General features: G+C 41.7%; 1 protein-coding gene across 3 annotated transcripts; it reads right to left on the bottom strand.

The window, feature by feature from the left end:
• Nucleotides 1–687: 687 nt before the first annotated feature.
• Nucleotides 688–21,149, bottom strand: LOC139556130 (grainyhead-like protein 1 homolog). Of its 3 annotated transcripts, none has more exons than XM_071369686.1 (15): nt 20,965–21,149; nt 19,866–20,052; nt 17,925–17,998; nt 17,413–17,779; nt 16,512–16,594; nt 15,370–15,526; nt 14,831–14,942; nt 14,637–14,731; nt 13,546–13,783; nt 12,420–12,544; nt 10,169–10,197; nt 9,876–9,961; nt 4,300–4,385; nt 3,858–3,922; nt 688–3,637 (listed from the first exon to the last, which is right to left on the bottom strand). In XM_071369686.1, the coding sequence occupies exons 1-15, from the start codon at nt 20,982–20,984 to the stop codon at nt 3,523–3,525; spliced, it is 1,839 nt and encodes a 612-aa protein (XP_071225787.1). In that variant the 5' UTR covers nt 20,985–21,149; the 3' UTR covers nt 688–3,522. The 3 variants fall into 3 exon arrangements, 2 of the variants coding, with proteins under 2 accessions (XP_071225787.1, XP_071225788.1); XM_071369687.1 differs by lacking the exon at nt 20,965–21,149 and adding an exon at nt 20,360–20,807; XR_011671075.1 differs by lacking the exons at nt 688–3,637; nt 3,858–3,922 and adding an exon at nt 7,298–7,434.
• Between the last annotated feature and the right edge of the window lie 264 nt (nt 21,150–21,413).

The following is a 21,413-nucleotide window of genomic DNA, read 5'->3' as shown; positions in this document are numbered from 1 at the left end:
GTAAACTTCTGACCCACTGGAATTGTGGTACAGTGAATTATAAGTGAAATAATCTCTGTAAACAATAGTTGTAAAAAATGACCTGTGTCATGCACAAAGTAGATCCTAAAAGTCCTAACCGACTTGCCATAACTATAGTTTGTTAACAAGAAATTTGTGGAGTGGTTAAAAACGAGTTTTAATGACTCCAACCTAAGTGTATGTAAACTTCCGACTTCAACTGTAGCTGTACAACATATTTCACAATGGTTGTGAATGTGATATAATTTAACGGATATTTTTGTGACACAATAGTTTTTAATCACAAAAATTATCACAAAACTATTTTACCGTCTCCAAAGCACTTATCATTATTTTTTAGAAAATCTCTGTTGTATCACAAACGTTGTGCCAAAAATTGTACATCAGTTGTACAACGTGCCTAAGTGTCTTTAGAAGCCAGACTGCATGATGTTCAGGACTAAAAGAGCTGTGAGAAAGATAGTTCTCAGGCAGATTTTATTTTACTTTCTCAATCTAGAGGGCTATAAAACACTCTCTGATGTGGTTCTGTTCCTTTTATAGTGTACTACTTTTGATCAGAGCCCTAATCACCAAATCTGCACAATCTCTGCTTCATGCCTCGTTGATGCAACTCGGTTCTCCTACAAAACACACAATGTCCAAATAAATGCTTAGTCTGAAGAATGACTTTTAACAAATTTAATAACCACTGTGGGTAAGCTTCTGCTGACAGGACTGACTCCAAATTGAAACATTAACACACTTTCTAACCCCAACCCTCATTTCCTGTTGCAAAGAAATATTCACATTCGGTCATCTCAAAACATGGTGTTGCCACCTAAAAATCTACATTCAGACACACACAAAATGGCACAAAATGTTCAAAATGTAAATATAAATACATAGCTATATTATTTCATTCATATCCCTTTTTTCATGATTTAAACTTACTAAAAATAAAATCATCACATAAAGAGTTAATAAATATAAAAAGTACTGACAGAAATAGCCAGTCACCGCATCATGTTTTACATATCTTTGAAACATACAGTATCAGTCAAAAGTTTGGACACACCTACTCATTCAAGGGTTTTTCTTTATTTTTATTATTTTCTACATTGTAGAATAATAGTGAAGACAGAAAAACTATGAAATATCACATATGGAATCATGTAGTAACCAAAAAAGTGTTAAACAAGTCAAAATATGTTTTATATTTTAGATTCTCCAAAGTAGCTTTTCCAACAGTCTTGAAGGAGTTCCCACGTATGCTGAGCACTTGTTCGCTGCTTTTCCTTCATTATGCGGTCCAATTCATCCCAAACCATTTCAATTGGGTTGAGGTCGGGTGATTGCACAGGCCAGGTTATCTGATGCAGCACTCCATAACTCTCCTTCTTGGTCAAATTGGCCTTAAAGCCTGGAGGTGTGTTTTGGGTGATTGTCCTGTTGAAAAGCAAATGATAGTCCCACTAAGCGCAAACCAGAGGGGTGGCGAATCGCTGCAGAATGCTGTGGTAGACATGCTGGTTAAGTGTGCCTTGAATTCTAAATAAATCACAGACAGTGTCACCAGCAAAGCACCCCCACACCATCACACCTCCTCCTCCTTCACCGTGGGAACCACACATGCGGAGATCATCCGTTCACCTACTCTGCGTCTCACAAAGACACGGCAGACGGAACCAAAAATCTCAAATTTGAACTCATCGGACCAAAGGACAGATTTCCACCGGCCTAATGTCCATTGCTCGTGTTTCTTGGCCCATGCAAGTCTCTTCTTCTTATTGTTGTCCTGGTAGTGGTTTCTTTCTAGCAATTTGACCATGAAGGCCTGATTCACGCAGTCTTCTCTAAACAGTTGATGTTGAGATGTCTGTTACTTGAACTCTGTGAAACATTTGGGCTGCAATTTCTGAGGCTGGTAACTCTAATGAGCTTATCCTCTGCAGCAAAGGTAACTCTGTGTCTCCCTTTCCTGTGGCGGTCCTCATGAGAGCAAGTTTCATCATAGCGCTTGATAGTTTTTGCGACTGCACTTGAAGAAACTTCTTGACATTTTACTTCATGTCTTAAAGTAATGATGGACTGTCGTTTCTCTTTGCTTATTTGAACTGTTCTTGCCATAATATGGAGTTGGTCTTTTACCAAATAGGGCTATCTTCTGCAGTGGCAGTTCTAGACCATTTCAACTGGGGGGGCCAAGCTGGGGCCAGTTGTACTGTTAGAGGGGCCAGTTACATTAGATGTTATTGTTGTCATCATTTTCTTCACTGCATTGCAGGCATTTGCAGGCAAAAGACCATGTTCATAATCATCATCGTTGCCACTGTCTAATAACGGATGTAAAAAAAGAACGATAGCAAAAATTTGTTATGTAAAAATAATTTCATACTCCACATTTAGAGTGGCCACAAGGGGGTCCAAAATTGTTGTCACAGGGGCACTGCCCCCACCCCCCCAGAACCACCACTGACCTTCTGTATACCAGCCCTACCTTGCCACAACACAACTGATTGGCTCAAACGCATTAAGAAGGAAAGAAATTCCACAAATTAACTTTTAACAAGGCACACCTGTTAAATGAAATGCATTCCAGGTGACTACCTCATGAAGCTGGTTGAGAGAATGCCAAGAGTGTGCAAAGCTGTCATCAAGGCAAAGGGTGGCTACTTTGAAGAATCTCAAATATAAAATATATTTTTATTTGTTTAACACTTTTTGGTTACTACATGATTCCATATGTGTTATTTCATAGTTTTGATGTCTTCACTACTATTCTACAATGTAGAAAATAGTAAAAATAAAGAAAAACCCTGGAATGAGTAGATGTGTCCAAACGTTTGACTGGTACTGTACTTCAAAATAATACATAATACGTTAACTGGCATTCTGAAGGCATCGCTGCCGTCTTGTCTGTATATATAGCAAAAAGTAGTTGATCAAAAACTACACATTAAAAAAACCTTCTAAAAAGTAGGAAAATATCATTGGCCGTTACACAATATTGTTTCCAAATGGTCCTCATCATAGTTTCATCTTGTACCATAGCTACAGTGACTGCCAAAAAGCCCCAGTAGTAGTGTGTGACTTCCATCATCTGCTTGAGAAGCAATCAATCAGTCACATTTTATGTGAAAATACTTAAATGTATTTTTCTTGCCAGCGAGCAAGGTAGCCATTTTGTGCAACCAACCACACCAGAAATGGCCTCATAGACACTGGCGCAGCAGAAAGGCAGAACTCATGAAAATATCTTGTTTTCCTTGTAGAAGTCTGTTACAGTTGTGTAAACAGGTGACTAATCCTACGGTTGTGTCCCTCCTCAGTTGCCGGGGTCAACATGTGTTCCACCTCTAAGGGTCTCCCCCTGGAGGTCCATGACAACAGACTCCACTCCCCCTGACCAGGGTTGTGTTCATATTCACTAGGTAGAAAAAGGACCAAATAAGAAACGCTCATTTTCATTTTCCGTTGCAAAAAGTTTTGTGCCCTGATGAATACTTCCCTTGTCCGGGCTCAGATCTCAGTCAGTGTCAGCAGCATTTCCCCCCCCACCTCTTCCATGTTGATCTGGAAGGCATCCTCGTTGGAGTAATGCTTGATGATGTTATCGTCCATATGGACTAAGATTCTACAGAACAGGAGAGGTGATTTACTTATCTTCAGAGTGTTGTTTACTCTATAAACAAGTTACAGATTATTTACTTTGGAATGCGTTCCAAATGGCACCCTTTTCCATAGTGCACTACTTTTGACAGGGCCCATAGGGCTCTGGTCAAAAGTAGTGCACTACATAGGAAATAGGGTGCAATTTGAGATGAACACTTTAATCCCAGTGACACCAGTCTTACCCTTTTTTGCACCTCTTGTAGACTTTCCCCATTCTTTCAAGCGGCAGCTCGTATTTATCGGTTACCTAGAGATGTGATGGAAAAAAATGGGAAACCCCCTATGTGAACTGGGTACAAACAGGCCTTAGACAATACAATACATTCCATTGAATGTCACTGTGGATGCCTGTGTGCATTCTCTGACAAGTGACTACTTCCTGACGGTCACAAACAGGAAACAAATCCCTCTTCCTGTGACACTGGGTCTGTGTCCCAAATTACACCCTATTCCCCATAGTGCACTACTTTTGACCAGTGCCGAGGATGCATTTTACACACACAGCTATATCTGCTAAGCTATTATTGAACTTTGCCTGTTGAAATGTTATCCTAAGTTATGTACACACACTTAGGCATCAAAAAATACATTTTGAGCAAAATAGAACACAACAAATGTACTCACAGCCTCCAGTAGTCCTGCCAGAGTGGGCGTCTTCAGCATCAGAGCATCAAACACCTCCTCTGTCTCCTTACGGACATAAAGCAGCACTAGAGGAATGTAGTACGAGGAAACAAACTATCAGATACCACACCAAAAGATACCACACCAACCCCCACAGTTTAGAGGAGAGGTAGTCAGATACCACACCAACCCCCACAGTGTAGAGGTAGTCAGATACCACACCAACTCCCACAGTGTAGAGGAAATCAGATACCACACCAACCCCCACAGTGTAGAGAAGAGGTAGTCAGATACCACACCAACCCCCACAGTGTAGAGGAGAGGTAGTCAGATACCACACCAACCCCCACATTGTAGAGGAGAGGTAGTCAGATACCACACCAACCCCCACAGTTTAGGGGAGAGTTAAGATGTCCGCATGCATATCAAGAAGCTGATTAAACAGCATGATCATTACATAGGTGCACCTTGTGCTGGGGACAATACAAGTTCACTAAAATGTGCAGTTGTGTCACACAACACAATGCCACAGATGTCTCAAGTTTTGAGAGCGCGTGCAACTGGCATACTGACTGATGGAATGTCCACCAGAGCTATTGCCAGAGAATTAAATGTTAATTTCTCTACCATAAGCCGCCTCCAACCTTGTTTTAGAGAATTTGGCGGAACGTCAAACCGGCCTCATAACCACAGACCACATGTATGGCGTCGTGTTCACGAGCAGTTTGCTGATGTCAACCTTGTGAACAGAGTGCCCCATGATGGCGGCGGGGTTATGGTATGGGCAGACATAAGATACAAACAGACAACACAATTGCATTTTATCAATGGAAATTTGAATGCACAGAGATACCGTGACCAACCCCCACAGTTTAGGGGAGAGTTAAGATGTCCGCATGCATATCAAGAAGCTGATTAAACGGCATGATCATTACATACAGTTGAAGTCGGAAGTTTACATACACTTAGGTTGGAGTCATTAAAACTCGTTTTTCAACCACTCCACAAATTTCTTGTTAACAATCTATAGTTTTGGCAAGTCGGTTAGGACATCTACTTTGTGCATGACACTAGTCATTTTTCCAACAATTGTTTACAGACAGATTATTTCACTGTATCACAATACCAGTGGGTCAGAAGTTTACATACACTAAGTTGACTGTGCCTTTAAACAGCTTGGAAAATTCCAGAAAATGATGTCATGGCTTTAGAAGCTTCTTAGGCTAAGTGACATCCTTTGAGTCAACTGGAGGTGTACCTGTGGATGTATTTCAAGGCCTAGCTTCAAACTCAGTGCCTCTTTGCTTGACATCATGGGAAAATCAAAAGAAATCAGCCAAGACCTCCACAAATCTGGTTCATCCTTGGGAGCAATTTCCAAATGCCTGAAGGTACCACGTTCATCTTAACAAACAATAGTACGCAAGTATAAACACCATGGGACCACGCAGCCATCATACTGCTCAGGAAGAAGACGCGTTCTGTCTCCTAGAGATGAATGTACTTTGGTGCGAAAAGTGCAAATCAATTCCAGAACAACAGCAAAGGACCGTGTGAAGATGCTGGAGGATACAGGTACAAAAGTATCTATATCCACAGTAAAACGAGTCCTATATCAACAAAACCTGAAAGGCCGCTCAGCAAGGAAGAAGCCACTGCTCCAAAACCGCCATAAAGAAGCCAGACTACGTTTTGCAACTGCACATGGCGACACAGATCATACTTTGTGGAGAAATGTCCTCTGGTCTGATGAAACAAAATTAGAACTGTTTGGCCATAATGACCATCGTTATGTTTGGAGGAAAAAGGGGGAGGCTTGCAAGCCGAAGAACACCATCCCAACCGTGAAGCACGGGGGTGGCAGCATCATGTTGTGGGGTTGCTTTGCTGCAGGAGGGACTGGTGCACTTCACAAAATAGATTGCATCATGAGGAAGGAACATTATGTGGATATATTGAAGCAACATCTCAAGACATCAGTCAGGAAGTTAACGCTTGGTCGCAAATGGGTCTTCCAAATGGACAATGACCCCAAGCATATTTCCAAAGTTGTGGCAAAATGGCTTAAGGACAACAAAGTCAAGGTATTGGAGTGGCCAACACAAAGCCCTGACCTCAATCCGTTAGACAATTTTTGGGCAGAACTGAAAAAGTGTGCGAGCAAGGAGGCCTACAAACCTGACTCAGTTACACCAGCTCTGTCAGGAGGAATGGGACAAAATTCAGCCAACTTATTGTGGGAAGCTTGTGGAAGGCTACCCGAAACATTTGACCCAAGTTAAACAATTTAAAAAGGCAATGCTACCAAATACTAATTGAGTGTATGTAAACTTCTGACCCACTGGGAATGTGATGAAAGAAATAAAAGCTGAAATAAATAATTCTCTCTACTATTATTCTGACATTTCACATTTTTTAAATAAAGTGGTGATCCTAACTGACCTAAAACAGGGATTTTTTACTTGGGAATTGTGAGAATTGTGAGAAACTGAGTTTAAATGGATTTGGCTAAGGTGTATGTAAACTTCCGATTTCAACTGTAGCTGCACCCTTTACTGGGGACAATAAAAGGCCACTCTAAAATGTGCAGTTGTGTCACACAACACAATGCCACAAATGTCTCAAGTTAAGGGAGCGTGAAAATGGCAAGCTGAGTTTAGTAATGTCCACCAGAGCTGTTGCCAGATAATTTAATGATAATTTCTCTACCATAAGCTCTACCAATGTCGTTTTAGAGAATTTGGCAGTACATCCATCCGGCCTCACAACCGCAGACAACGTGTAACCACGCCAGCCCAGGCTTCTTCACCTGTGGGATTGTCTGAGACCAGCCACCCGGACAGATGATGAAACTGTGGGTTTGCACAACCAAAGAATTTCTGCACAAACTGTCAGAAACCGTCTCAGGGAAGCTCATCTGCATACTTGTCGTCCTCATCAGGGTGTTGACCTGACTGCAGTTGGGTGTCGTAACCGACTTCAGTGGGAAAATGTTTACCTCCGATGGCCTCTGGCACGCTGGAGAAGTGTGGATGGAAGACCTGTGGGCGTCGTGTGGGCGAGCGGTTTGCTGATGTCAACGTTGTGAACAGTGCCCCATGGTGGCAGTGGGGTTATGGTATGGGCAGGCATAAGCTATGGACAACAAACACAATATAATTTTTTCGATGGCAATTTGAATGCACAAAGATCCTGAGGCCCATTGTCATGCCATTCATCCGCCACCATCACCTCATGTTTCAGCATGATAATCCATAACCCCATATCACAAGGATCTGTAAGCAATTCCTGGAAGCTGAAAATGTCCCAGTTCTTCCATGGCCTGCATACTCACCAGACATGTCAGCCATTGAGCATGTTTGGGATGCTCTGGATCACATGTACGACAGCGTGTTCCAGCTCCCGCCAATATCCAGCAACTTCGCACAGTCATTGAAGAGGACTGGGACAACATTCCACAGGCTCAAATAAACAGCCTGATCAACTATATGCAAAGGAGATGTCGTGCTGCATGAGGCAAATGGTGGTCACACCAGATACTGGCTGGTTTTCTGATCCACACACCAACTATTTTGTTGTTGAGGTATCTGTATTCCCAGTCGTGTGAAACCCCTATATTAGGGCCTAATGACTGATGTAGTTATATGAACTGTAAATCAGTGAAATCTTAGAAATTGGTGCATGTTGCATTTTAGATTTTTTTTTTTAAATGTTAAAATTGGGCGATTAAGATCTCCTCGGCAAAAACGTAAAAATGTACGACAGTTTTCTTGATTTATCTTAGATTAATTCAGACTATTTTGAAGAAGTGTATACTGAATACGGAGTCTCAAAATTGTTAAAGCGAAAGTCTTTAGAGGGTATATGTGAGGACAATCGTTCGGTTTGCCTAGCCGAGTTCGACTAGGTGCCTACCAAAGCCTTTAGTCAGATACTACCACATCAACCCGGTCAGATACTACCACACCAACCCGGTCAGATACTACCACACCAACCCGGTCAGATACTACCACACCAACCCGGTCAGATACTACCACACCAACCCGGTCAGATACTACCACACCAACCCGGTCAGATACTACCACACCAACCCGGTCAGATACTACCACACCAACCCGGTCAGATACTACCACATCAACCCGGTCAGATACTACCACACCAACCCGGTCAGATACTACCACATCAACCCGGTCAGATACTACCACATCAACCCGGTCAGATACTACCACATCAACCCGGTCAGATACTACCACACCAACCCGGTCAGATACTACCACATCAACCCGGTCAGATACTACCACATCAACCCGGTCAGATACTACCACACCAACCCGGTCAGATACTACCACATCAACCCGGTCAGATACTACCACACCAACCCGGTCAGATACTACCACATCAACCCGGTCAGATACTACCACACCAACCCGGTCAAATACTACCACACCAACCCAGTCAAATACTACCATACCAACCCAGTCAAATACTACCACACCAACCCGGTCAAATACTACCACACCAACCCAGTCAAATACTACCACACCAACCCAGTCAAATACTACCACACCAACCCAGTCAAATACTACCACACCAACCCAGTCAAATACTACCACACCAACCCAGTCAAATACTACCACACCAACCCCCACAGTGTGAGGGAGAGGTGCCATAGACGGTGGTACCTGAGAAACAAAAAGAGGGAGGAATCCACACAAAGGTGTTTTTTTAGACATGGGGTGTGAGACCGTTTCACACATTGACCTACTGTGATGAGTTTCTCTCTCAGTCAAGTCACTGAGTTATGATGTACTACAATATTGCCCTAATATCCTGCTAGGTGACGTTTCCATGGTTTTAGTGTGTATTCACGCTGAAACAACTGCCACCCTCATCCGATATCATAAACATAGTAAAACTCAGTTAAGATGGACTGTGTCTGAAATAGTGCCCTATTCCCTATACAGTACACTACTTTTGACCAGAATTCAGGACAGGCCATTTCGGACACACCCCTGGACCCCTGTTAAAGGGCAATTCCACCACTTTACAACCTTATAAACTGAGAAAAGGCTGGGCCAGTGACTGACTGTAGTTGCTCTTTACTCTTTTCACGCTGGCGTCTTGGGAATTGGCAGAGAGCCTGGTCAGAAATAGACTAGTCTGAGACAGACCACGCAAAACGGCAAACAACCCCTAATCATTCTGAGAACAGCCACCACAAACACGTGAGTGGGAAAACCAATCCCGTTTGGACTACATGTCATGATCATATTCCACTTGGAAAACAAACCGTGTGTGTTGTGCTTTCTGCATCTAAGGGGGAGGGCAGGGCTTCGGAAGCCATGTGGCCTGTGTTTACATGCATTCAGTCAGCTGAACTGCGTGGGAGCAGCCTGAGCAACAGCAGCCAGAGCAACAACCACAACTACAGTGCAGCCAGCCAGAGAGCATTTCTCTCTCTCTCTTGCTCTATAATTCTCTTTATCTCTGCATTATGCCTTCTCTTTACTGTCTCTAAACTGTATTTATTTCCCTTGAATACACACTGTCGGCAAACGTATCTCAATATAATGTACCTTTCTCTGGTCCGTCCCGCCTTGCTTTCTTGTGAGGAGCCAACTCAAAGTCCTCATCATAGTGGAGTAGTCTCTTCTGCCCCAAGCTGCAACCAGACAAACAACACATATGACTATTTACATTTTAGTCATTAAGATTACTAGTTATTATAATGAGTATAGAAGACTATGAAAAATGCACATTGAGTGAAGTAATCACTTATTATGGGTATCAAATTGTTTACATTTATAGGCACTTATGGCATCTTTCACTAAATATTACAGTAAGTATATAATATAAAAAATGTGCTCACCTATCCTCACCGTCATCTGATAGGCTTGCCTGATAAAGGATGAAGAGAAAAATGAAATCAGTTGAGTGGGCTATTTGTTCAGTTGCTATTGTCCCAAGCAAACTACAGTACACTGAAACTCTGTAGTCTGTGTAGCACTAGCATCCCTATAGCACCTCACTTAGTGGTGATGTTTCTTTGTGTTCACGTCTCAACGTGTCTGAAATGTTTAAAAAAAATATGACATTCTCTCATGAATTTAAAATGTACCTCACACACGTTTAAAATCAAATACAATTTTATTTGTCAAATGCTTCGTAAACAACTAACAGATTAATAGGGAAATGCTTACTTATGGGTCCTTTTCCAACAATGCAGAGTTCAAGAAAAAAATAAATAAATGAATAACAGAAAAAAGAACATAATATTTCAACTAAGTACTGTATGAAAATGAATCAGCAGTATTATGATGGTTCCCATGCATGCAACCCAGTGGCAGTCAGTGCCGTTTCAGATGAGGGAGGACGATTTTGTTTTCATGAGCATGGCCTTATATCTATTACAGCATATTGGATGATTGTCGTTCATATTCCATTCGCCCAGTTAAATGTAACATCAATAGGTTTAGGCTACTACATGATACTCAAATTTTCCTTATACCCATCATGAGGTTGCAACAACCTAGCCTATGAATGAAAGTTTACAACGTAGGTGCACAGGTCGAGAGCAAATTTGAGGTGACATACAGTGAAACATGGACAGACAGTGACACATTCAATACCGCCTTGCACACTCTTGCCTGCATCTAGCTGATCTAAGGTGTAATCATTAGTCCAACAGTTGCAAACGAGAGTTTCAATTGGACAAATTCAGGTATGTTTATCCCCGTTTTGTTCCGTTTGCTTCTATTTAAAAAAACGTTTTTCAACAGAATCGGCGGAATGAATACACCCCTGATCACATTTAAACACAGTTCAGTTTCATAGCAGCCACGTTGTATTCCTTCTCACATCTATGTGCTCTCCTCCTTTCACCCCTTCCCTTCGCTTGTGGACTTCAATGCACAACACATCAGCTGTATGTGACCAGGTGAAAAAACATTTCCAAGCCAAACTGCTACACACAGCCTACATCGTTGTCACCATATTAGCTAAATTAACGTCATAGTCAGCATAGCTAATAGAACTAACACGTTAGTAAACCCGCTACAATCATGCAGTAATGTTACATTGTACAGTCATTAAGCAGTTACACCAACGGACCCGGTGGCAATAAATTAGTAAAACCAAAAGCTTAACTTGACTTGGAAGAGTTCCAGTGATGTGTTGGATACACATAGCTAGCTAGCTAACATAGCATCCCTTTGTTTGAGCCTATTGTTTGAGTAGGCTAAACTAGCTAGCTGCATTTGCTAGCTAAGTAAGTGAAACATCTCTCTATTTCTCTTGCTTCTCCTTAATTTAGGAAGAAATGAATTTGTTCAAAACTATTCAACAATTTTTTTTCTCTATTTGAGTCAACTACTCACCACATGTTATGCACTGCTAGCTAGCTGTAGGTTATGATTTTAGTACTAGATTAATTCTCTGATCCTTTGAATGGGTGGACAACATGTCAGTTCATGCTGCAAGAGCTGATAGGTTGGAGGACATCCTCTGGAAGTTGTCATAATTACTGTGTAAGTCTATGGAAAGGGGTGAGAACCATGAGTCTCCTATGTTTTGTATTGAAGTCAATGTACCCAGAGGAGGACGGAAGCTAGCTGTCCTTTGGCTACACTGGTGCTACCCAACAGGGTGCTGTTGAGGCTACTGTAGAACTTCATTGGAAAACAGTGTGTTTTAATCAATTATTTGGTGACGTGAATATATTTAGAATAGTTTTAGCTAGGATAACTTTTTAAATTATTTACTATTTTTATGAAATTCACTGAGGATGGTCCTCCCCTTCCTCCTCTGAGGAGCCTCCACTGATGCAACCAGGTCTCTATTTGTTATATCCTGGAAAATGTAGTTTAGTCCTAGCAATGGCCAAAAACAAATGGTACATAGAGACTGTCAGTTTGGCAATATGCTGCAGTGAAACATGGTTGCAATCCAGTTTCTTTCCCAAAGTTCCCAAGTTTTTCCAGAAATCCCAGTCGGAGGATTCCCTCCCTGCTTATTCCCTCTTGATTCCAGGAACCGTCCAACTGGTATTTCTAAAAAACCTGGGAACTTTGGAAAAGTTACTAGAGTTCTGCAACTCTAAACATAGGTATCGCTGGACTTACATGGTGGTGCTGGGTGCTGGGGAAGTGGACCTCTGGGATGAAGAGAACTGGCTGGGAGTCCATGTCACTCATGGCTTTGAACGATGCTATGGCCACATGCTTCAGCTGCAGAGGGTCTTCCACATCTGTAGCATGACAGCAGGGGGAGGTAGAGGGTCGTCACTAGCTTCTATAGCCAAGTCATAGACCCCGCCCATTTCTCAAATGTATCTTCTTAAAATTCAATTTTAAACCTAACCCTAACCACACTGCCAACCTTATGCTTAACCTTAAATTAAGCTAATTTCTGTAGCCAATTTTGACTTTGTGGCTGTGGAATCTGACTTTGTGGCCGTGGTGGCATTATCAAGTGCTTGTCAAATAGTGAATGAGTGACTGACGTAGCAGGACTCAAATCATCATTAGAGTCGCATCATGCAGGGTTACAATGTACTAAAAATAAAAACATATAGCTCAACGATTGTAGAAGAACTAATAATTCTAAATGAAGCATATAGGAGTACCTATTTATTTGTTAACGCTCAACACAGTATAGCCGCATGTGCACACTCCCTCAAATCGTTTGGAGAAAATATCCTTTCTATTTTATTTAGGTTTGTTCAATTGTATTCTTCATACTATAAAATAATACCACAGAATTCTAAGCAAATCTTGTTTGCTAAATTAACTAGTGTAGCCTACAGCCATTTGGCATAGCCAGATCAGGACCTAAAATAAGGAAAACTCAGAGTATGTTATTCTGTTCTTCTGAAATAGACTACATTTTATTGATATCATGCTTCTTTAGACCTGTCTAAAATAAATACTGGATATACTGTGAAGGTGTCGGCTCTATTACATGGATTTATTAGACTTTTTAAAATGTAGATGTTCCAAATGTCTGCATCAGTGACTTGTTGGCTTTGTGTGGAAGCAAGGAGATGCTAAATGTGTTTATGTTAATTAACGGTCAATTACTGTGAGACCGACAGTTATTTGCTTAAAAATCACAAGCTGACGAAATGTAGTTCCTCTCAAGTTTATTTTTTTCTACCTATGGAATTTTGCCTTGATACTGTTGCCCTGGCTTAATTTTTAGGGGTTAGTTGTGGCGAGGCTTTTGTGAAGCATACGGTGATGTACTCACAGGCTGCGGTTGTCTCCTGTCTCTTTCCCTTCCTGCAAGGCTGCTTCCTTTCCTCATCTCGGATCTTCCTCTCTGCACCTTTGTCACAGAACACCTTAATCATGCAGTAGGCTCTGTGTACTAGCTTGTGACCATGGCTCCCAAAGCTGTAGGTGTCAATCTGGAGGTTGAGAGGAAGGCCCCTCACTCCCTTCTGAGGGGAGAAGTCTGTACTTAGACAGTTAACAGACACAAACACCTGAGGGGGCAGCGATAAAGGCACATGAGAATTTAAATTCAAAAAGCTTTAATGTCCATCCAATTTACGTTAGACAGAAAATGTTCTATGGCATGAGGCTCATATGCAACACATGAAAAGCATTGCATAAAAGCACCAATAATGCCATAAAAATACACAACAAATAGAGTCATAATAGATAGAAAATGTTGAATTAATTAAATAGTTCTGATGCACATTTATGGGTTTAGGGTGCGTTCAAGACAACTCCGGAAATCTCCAAACTCTGACTTCAGTGCGTTCAAGTCAAATGAACTCGGGGGTCATCCAAATCAGAATCCAAATTGGAATTACAAGTTGGAAACTCGGACATCATGCTAGAGCTCCGACCTGAAGATCACTGACATCACCCGATTTTCGCCAGACTGAGGTCGTTTTTTTTCTAGTTCCCAGTTGTCTTGAATGCACTATATTTCCATATGACATTTCTTTCATGCAGGTAGAAAAAAAATCAAGGTACAAAATTGGTCTCTACATACAGTGTGGGCCTGGGTAGATTCAGACAAAGTATTGTGTATGATTGATTTAGATGTGTATGTTTCCCCCAGCTGGTGACTGTTTGTAACTACATTTGTTTTGTCTTACAAAACATTGTCAGAAATTTGTCTCAAATCTGGTATGGTAAAGTTGCCCCTAGACGCTGATCTTGGGTCAGTTCAGCATTTCCCCCACTATTGGTTAAGGTTAAGATGGGGGAGGGGAGAGGAAGCTGATCCTAGATTTGTACCTAGGGGAAACTTCACTCCCAGAGCCCAAAATCTTCACTCAAAGATTTCTGCTGCCACTATAAAGACATGATATTGGCATTTCTTACCCGTGGCTCGTCCTTCGTGTCCCATGTGAAAGAGATGGCATTGTAGGCGATCTCCTCAATATTGGCGATCGTATTGAATCGCTCTTTATAGTCAGCTGGGATGAACAAACAGGGAAGACAACAGTACTGTTTACACACTAACAATTCATGTTTACATAGTGATTTTGAGGACATGTGTGTGTGTGACCCCTCACCAATATCAATGCAGCGCTGCTTGGCTGTGTGCTGTCTGCTGTGCCAGTACTTCCAGTATTTGAGCTGGTCCTCTGTGAGCTTCTCCTCTCCAAACACAAGCATCACCACACTCTGAAATATACAGTCAGTTCTACATTACAAACACACACCACCAACACCTAAAACACAAACACACCACCAACACCTAAAACACAAACAACATTTACAGCGAAATACTTATACTCTATTCCCAAAACTGTACCCAGAGGACAAGAAAGAGGGGTCGACCCAGAAACGCTTGGTAGTCCAGTCAGAGACGACTGAGAGCAGCCTCAACTGGTGAAACCTGGACAAACTTGACCCGAACTGAGTGAGGACATTCGTCAATGGCCTTAAGTCAAGTAAGGCCTTCCCAAAACACATGTTGCAAACCTAGAGACACAGTAGATAGAATAGGGGACACAGAGAGACGGGGACACAGAGAGGGACAGAGAGAGGGACAGAGAGAGACTAGAAGATAAGAAAACAAATAAAAGAGATAGATTAGAGAAGCTCATACCCGGACTTCTCCACTGAGATGAGATTGGAGCGGGGTGCCCCCTAGTGCTCTCAAGGTGATGGGGTAGAACTGGGCCTTGTTCAGGTAGCTCATCTGGCCACTGCTGCTCTTGGTCCAGAGGGACTGGGGAGCCTCCAGCATGTACTCAAAGTGTTGACTGAGAGAGAGAGAGAGAGAGAGAGAGAATATTCGTTGGGACAGTAACGAAAGGTCGCTGGTTCGAATCCCCAAGCCGGCAAGGTGGGAAAATCTGCCATTCTGCCCTTGACGTCGATTAAGGCAGCCCCCCCTGATTCAGAAGGGCTGGGTTAGATGCAGAAGACACATTTTGGTTTAATGCATTCAGTTGCGCAACTGACTAAGTATCCCCTTTACCCTATATCCTAATATCTCAGCTGGTGACTATGGAATCATTTTTGAAAGTGAATATTTGATAGGCAGAATGAAAACTTATGCAGAAATCGCACTACCATTTTCTGGTTGCTATAATTTAAATAGTTCGCCTAATTTCAGTTTTGTACACCAGCTTCAAACAGCTGAAAATACAATATTTGTTTTTTTTGAAAAGATGGAGTGCTACCATCCTGTAGGTTTTCGCTCCAACCCTAATGTAGCACAACTGATTCTAATAATTAGCTGGTTGATAAACTGAATCAGGTGAGTTACAACTGGGATTGGATCGAAAACCAACAGGAGGGTAGTTCTCCAGTAACAGGGTTGGAGAGCCCTGGTGTAGAGGATCATTGTACCATCTAAACCGCTGTGAAATGTCTTTTCAAAACCCCAAAACATTGTATTTTCAGCTGTTTGAAGCTGGTGTACAAAACCGAACACAAAATATGCAAAAACGAAACTTACGGGGAAGCATAGAAATAGCACATATAGAACAGATCTACCGCTTCTTAGACTTGCTTTCAATTAGTGACAGGTCTATAAATCACATGTCTATGTGAATTTGGTCAGGTCACCCAAAAAGTGACATATTGCAGCTTTGTATTAAGGTAAGACTTAAGATAAGGTTTGATTAGAGATCATTTCAGTGAGGTTAAGGTATTTTCTGCTGGTTCAATATACCCTGACTGTTTAAAAAAAACACACTGAGTGAGTGACTGTCCCTATCCCATTTTGACTGAGAACGTTACCTTGCTGTGGAGCTGTAGTAAGGGTATCCACCGGGAGGGATGGAGGTCATACGTAGCTGGACCTCCTCAGAGGGAGGGAAGACCTGTGGGTCACAACAACACAATCCAGAGGAACATCAGTACCATGAAAATAGGGAGCGTCCCAAATGGCACCCTATTTACATGACTCATGTAAAAGTCACCCAGTAAAATACTACTTGAGTAAAGGTCTAAAAGTATTTGGTTTTAAATATATTTCAGTATCAAAAGTATATATAATTGCTAAAATATACTTAAGTATCAAAAGTAAAAGTATAAATAATTTCAAATTCCTTATATTAAGCAAAACAGCCTGCCACATTTTCTAGTTTTTTAAATTTACAGATAGCCAGGGGCACACTACAACACTCAGACATCATTTACAAACAAAGCATGTGTTTAGTGAGTCCGCCAGATTAGAGGCAGTAGGGATGACCAGGGATGTTTTCTTGATAAGTATGTGAATTAGACTATTTTCCTGTACTGCTAAGCATTCAAAATGTAACGAGTACGTTTGGGTGTCAGGGAAAATATATGGAGTAAAAAGTACATAACTTTCTTTAGGAATGTAGTGAAGTAAAATTAAAAGTAGTAAAAATATAATAGTAAAGTACAGATACCCCAAAAAAACAACTTAAGTAGTACTTCAAAGTATTTTTTACACCACTGCATATTACACTACAACCCGTAGATCAATGAAAATATGGATGATGCCTCATTGGCTCCATATAGCTAAGTGAATAGGCTGTCTCACAGGCCTGTTACTTTTACTTTCAATGAAGCCTGGGTGTAAGTAGCACAGCTCCATGAGGGGTTTGTGCTGCTCAGTGTAAAATTGTGCCCTCGTTCTATCTGGTTCTGTAGTAAAAGTATGAGAATCTACCTCATTGGAGCTGTCCTTGTAAGACTTTGTGTAGGTGGAGTCAGGGGTGAGGCTTTGGGCTCTGGAGCTGTACTGGCTGAGGTTGAGGTGGCGACTGAAGGCCATGCCATCTGACTGGGAACTGTGGGGACCAGAGGGGGTGCAACCGGGGAAGGAGTGCAGGGCCTGGGTCCCCTCTGGGCTGAGGGAGTAGGGGGCAGGGCTGGAGGTGGTGGAGATGCAGACTATGGAGTTTGAGGCTGGGTAGAGAGCCTGGGTTTTGTCCCCCCGGCTGGGATGGCTGCTGCCCTGGGCCGCGCTGTTGCGATGGACGGTCCTCAGAGTTGTCATGGCCAGGGGGGAATCTTGGAGTGGCACCACGAAGTTCCTGAAAAGGAGGTGATCAGAGTAAAGGTCATCTCAGAACACAGCTTTCTTTACTTCAACACACTTTTTCTCAATTTACAGTAAATAAAAAGTAAACTATGCCAAGTCATAACTGAATAAAAACAATAACTCAGGAGATTCATTACATTTTGTTTGGATCAGCATCGCCCACAATAACTTCTGTTTTGGGATGTCCAGTCGTTCTCTTGTCTTGTGGCACCTAGAAAAGTAGTATAATACATTATCACACCTATATACATCTATGGCGGTACTTAAAATACCTTTATAGTATAGTAGCTATGTAGTAGTAGTATAGTAGCTATGTAGTAGTAGTATAGTAGTAGCTATATAGTAGTAGTAGATATGTAGTAGTAGTAGTAGTAGGTATGTAGTAGTAGTAGTATAGTAGTAGCAGTAGTATAGTAGCTATGTAGTAGTATAGTATGTACAGTTGAAGTTGGAAGTTTACATACACCTTACCCAAATACATTTAAACTCAGTTTTTCACAATTCCTGACATTTAATCCGAGTAAAAATTCCCTGTCTTAGGTCAGTTAGGATCACCACTTTATTTTAAGAATTTGAAATGTCAGAATAATAGTAGAGAATTATTTATTTCAGCTTTTATTTCTTTCATCACATTCCCAGTGGGTCAGAAGTTTACATACACTCAATTAGTATTTGGTAGCATTGCCTTTACATGGTTAAACTTGGGTCAAACGTTTCGGGTAGCCTTCCACAAGCTTCCCACAATAAGTTGGGTGAATTTTGGCCCATTCCTTCTGACAGAGCTGGTGTAACTGAGTCCTTGCTCGCACACACTTTCAGTTCTGCCAACAAATTGTCTATATGATTGAGGTCAGGGTTTTGTGATGGCCACTCCAATACCTTGACTTTGTTGTCCTTAAGCCATTTTGCCACAACTTTGGAAGTATGCTTGGGGTCATTGTCCATTTGGAAGACCCATTTGCGACCAAGCTTTAACTTCCTGACTGATGTCTTGAGATGTTGCTTCAATATATCCACATAATTTCCCTTCCACATAATGCCATCTATTTTGTGAAGTGCACCAGTCCCTCCTGCAGCAAAGCACCCCCACAACATGATGCTGCAACCCCCGTGCTACACGGTTGAGATGGTGACCTTCGGCTTGCAAGCCTCCCCCTTTTTCCTCCAAACATAACGATGGTCATTATGGCCAAACAGTCCTATTTTTGTTTCATCAGACCAGAGGACATTTCTCCAAAAAGTACGATCTTTGTCCCCATGTGCAGTTGCAAACCGTAGTCTGGCTTTTTTATGGCGGTTTTGGAGCAGTGGCTTCTTACTTTCTGAGCGGCCTTTCAGGTTATGTCGTTATAGGACTCCTTTTACTGTGGATATAGATACTTTTGTACCCATTTCTTCCAGCATCTTCACAAGGTCCTTTGCTGTTGTTCTGGGATTGGTTTGCACTTTTCGCACCAAAGTACGTTCATCTCTATGAGACAGAACGCATCTCCTTCCTGAGCGGTATGACGGCTGCGTGGTCCCATGGTGTTTATACTTGCGTACTATTGTTTGTACAGATGAATGTGGTACCTTCAGGCGTTTGGAAATTGCTCCCATGGATGAATCAGACTTGTGGAGATCTACATTTTTTTCTGAGATCTTGGCTGATTTCTTTTGATTTTCCCATGATGTCAAGCAAAGAGGCACTGAGTTTGAAGGTAGGCCTTGAAATACATCCACAGGTACACCTCCAATTGACTCAAATTATGTCAATTAGCCTATCAGAAGTTTCTAAAGCCATGACATCATTTCTGGAATTTTCCAAGCTGTTTAAAGGCACAGTCAACTTAGTGTATGTAAACTTCTCACCCACTGGAATTGTGATACAGTGAATTATAAGGGAAATAATCTGTCTGTAAACAATTGTTAGAAAAATTACTTGTGTCATGCACAAAGTAGATGTCCTAACCAACTTGCCAAAACTATAGTTTGTTAACAAGAAATTGAAATTGAAAAACGAGTTTTAATGACTCCAACCTAAGTGTATGTAAACTTCCGACTTCAACTGTATGTAGTAATAAGTATATATGAGGTACCTTATAGTAGTTGTAGAGGAGAGCATTGGCACTGTCCTCATCTCCGTTGATGTGCATCATGGCCTTGGAGGCGGCGGTCAGGGGGTTCCCTAGGAAGGACCTCCAGTCCTCGTCATCCTCCGTGAGTGCCTGCCGCCGACCACCGCTGTATGACGCCTCATTCTGGAACACCAGAACACCTCTCTTTCTGCACAGTGAAACAGTCCGACATTAAGTTCAGATTCAGAACTCCCCTCTTTCTGCACAGTGGGGCATCCAATATTAAGTTCGAACCCTGCTAATTGTAATAATGTAAACTGGTAGCTAAGGAGATAAGTGAACAAATATTGACTCCTAGCCTATTCAAACGAAATATATGTGTAAGTGGTGTGGGTTATAGTAGATGTTGTGAGTAAAATTTTGACAGATCTTGAAGATCATTCTATCTATACCAGAGGGTATAACACGGAGGAACACTCTGCATCGCTGTTATTATGCCCAATAATAGTCCTAACCTCTTCAATGTACACAGATAGAAGAAGTCCCATAGAGTGAACAGGAGGAAATGTAAGCGTTAATGCCAACCGCAGCATGAAAAATGCCGACCGCGCCGCAATGATCTCTGTCGGGACCCGCATGTCCCGCGGGCATCCCGTGGGAATGCAGCCATCTAACGTCAGGCCATCTAAGTAGCCAGATCGCTGATCCTGCTCTACCAGCAAGACCGGTCTTCATCGCGCTGACTGTGTCATTACAAATTACTTCCATTGTTTTGTTTATATACAAGACGACATTACTTTTGTACAAAAATTGCACACTTTAATTGTGTGCCAGCGTGTCTGTGTGTGTAGCACACATAGTCTGCCTGAGAAGTTCAATGCACAATCATATAGTGACAGTAATGAATTGAATAGGTTTCCTTAGACAGTTTGCCAACTAAAACTACCATTCTTAAAACTAAGCGACATGGGAAGTCAAGGAAGCTCAACAATCCCCTAATAACTGTGATAATGAAATATACAATTTGTCATCTAAAAGCTGCTGCGCGTTATTGCGGACCTGGTTATGCCTACAAGTGTGCATATAGCCTACACCAAAGACAACTGGACCGTGTACTTACTTTGCAAGCTCCTGTGTCATTTCCCGCTGTCGGACTGGACTTTCAAGTTGTAACGGTAAATTCCGATCCGTCCAATATAAAAAAAAAAACACGAGATGCTGGTAGGTAAACTTATGTCAACCTTGTCCTTCAGAACTAGTTTAGTCGGCTTTTCTCGATCTATGAGCTGGAGCCGGAGTTTTGACTGCTATAGGCCACGAGATTGGCTTGCTGTGACACATAATGGGCGGGGTTACATTATCATAGGCCTTGGGAAAATAGTGCCTTCAGAAAGGATTCATATTTATTCTACATTTAGTTGTTACAGCCTAAATTCAAAATGGATTCAATATTTTTTTTAAATCTCACTTGTCTTATATACAATACTCCATAATGACAACGTGAAAACATGTTTTAGAAAATATTTGCAAATTAATCGAAAATGAAATGTCGAAATATCTTATTTACAT

Source organism: Salvelinus alpinus, chromosome 27 (assembly GCF_045679555.1).
Source record: "Salvelinus alpinus chromosome 27, SLU_Salpinus.1, whole genome shotgun sequence".
NCBI classification, from domain to species: domain Eukaryota; kingdom Metazoa; phylum Chordata; class Actinopteri; order Salmoniformes; family Salmonidae; genus Salvelinus; species Salvelinus alpinus.
This window is presented reverse-complemented; position numbering and strand designations above follow the sequence as displayed.

Bases quoted from the DNA above. Each gene is read 5' to 3' on its own strand.
- LOC139556130 (XM_071369686.1), bottom strand. From the start codon at position 20,984: ATGACACAGGAGCTTGCAAA. The intron at 14,732-14,830 runs GTGAGGGGTCAC...TGTTCATCCCAG, and splicing joins GCAGCGCTGCATTGATATTG to CTGACTATAAAGAGCGATTC. The intron at 4,386-9,875 runs GTACATTATATT...ACATTCCTCTAG, and splicing joins GCGGGACGGACCAGAGAAAG to TGCTGCTTTATGTCCGTAAG.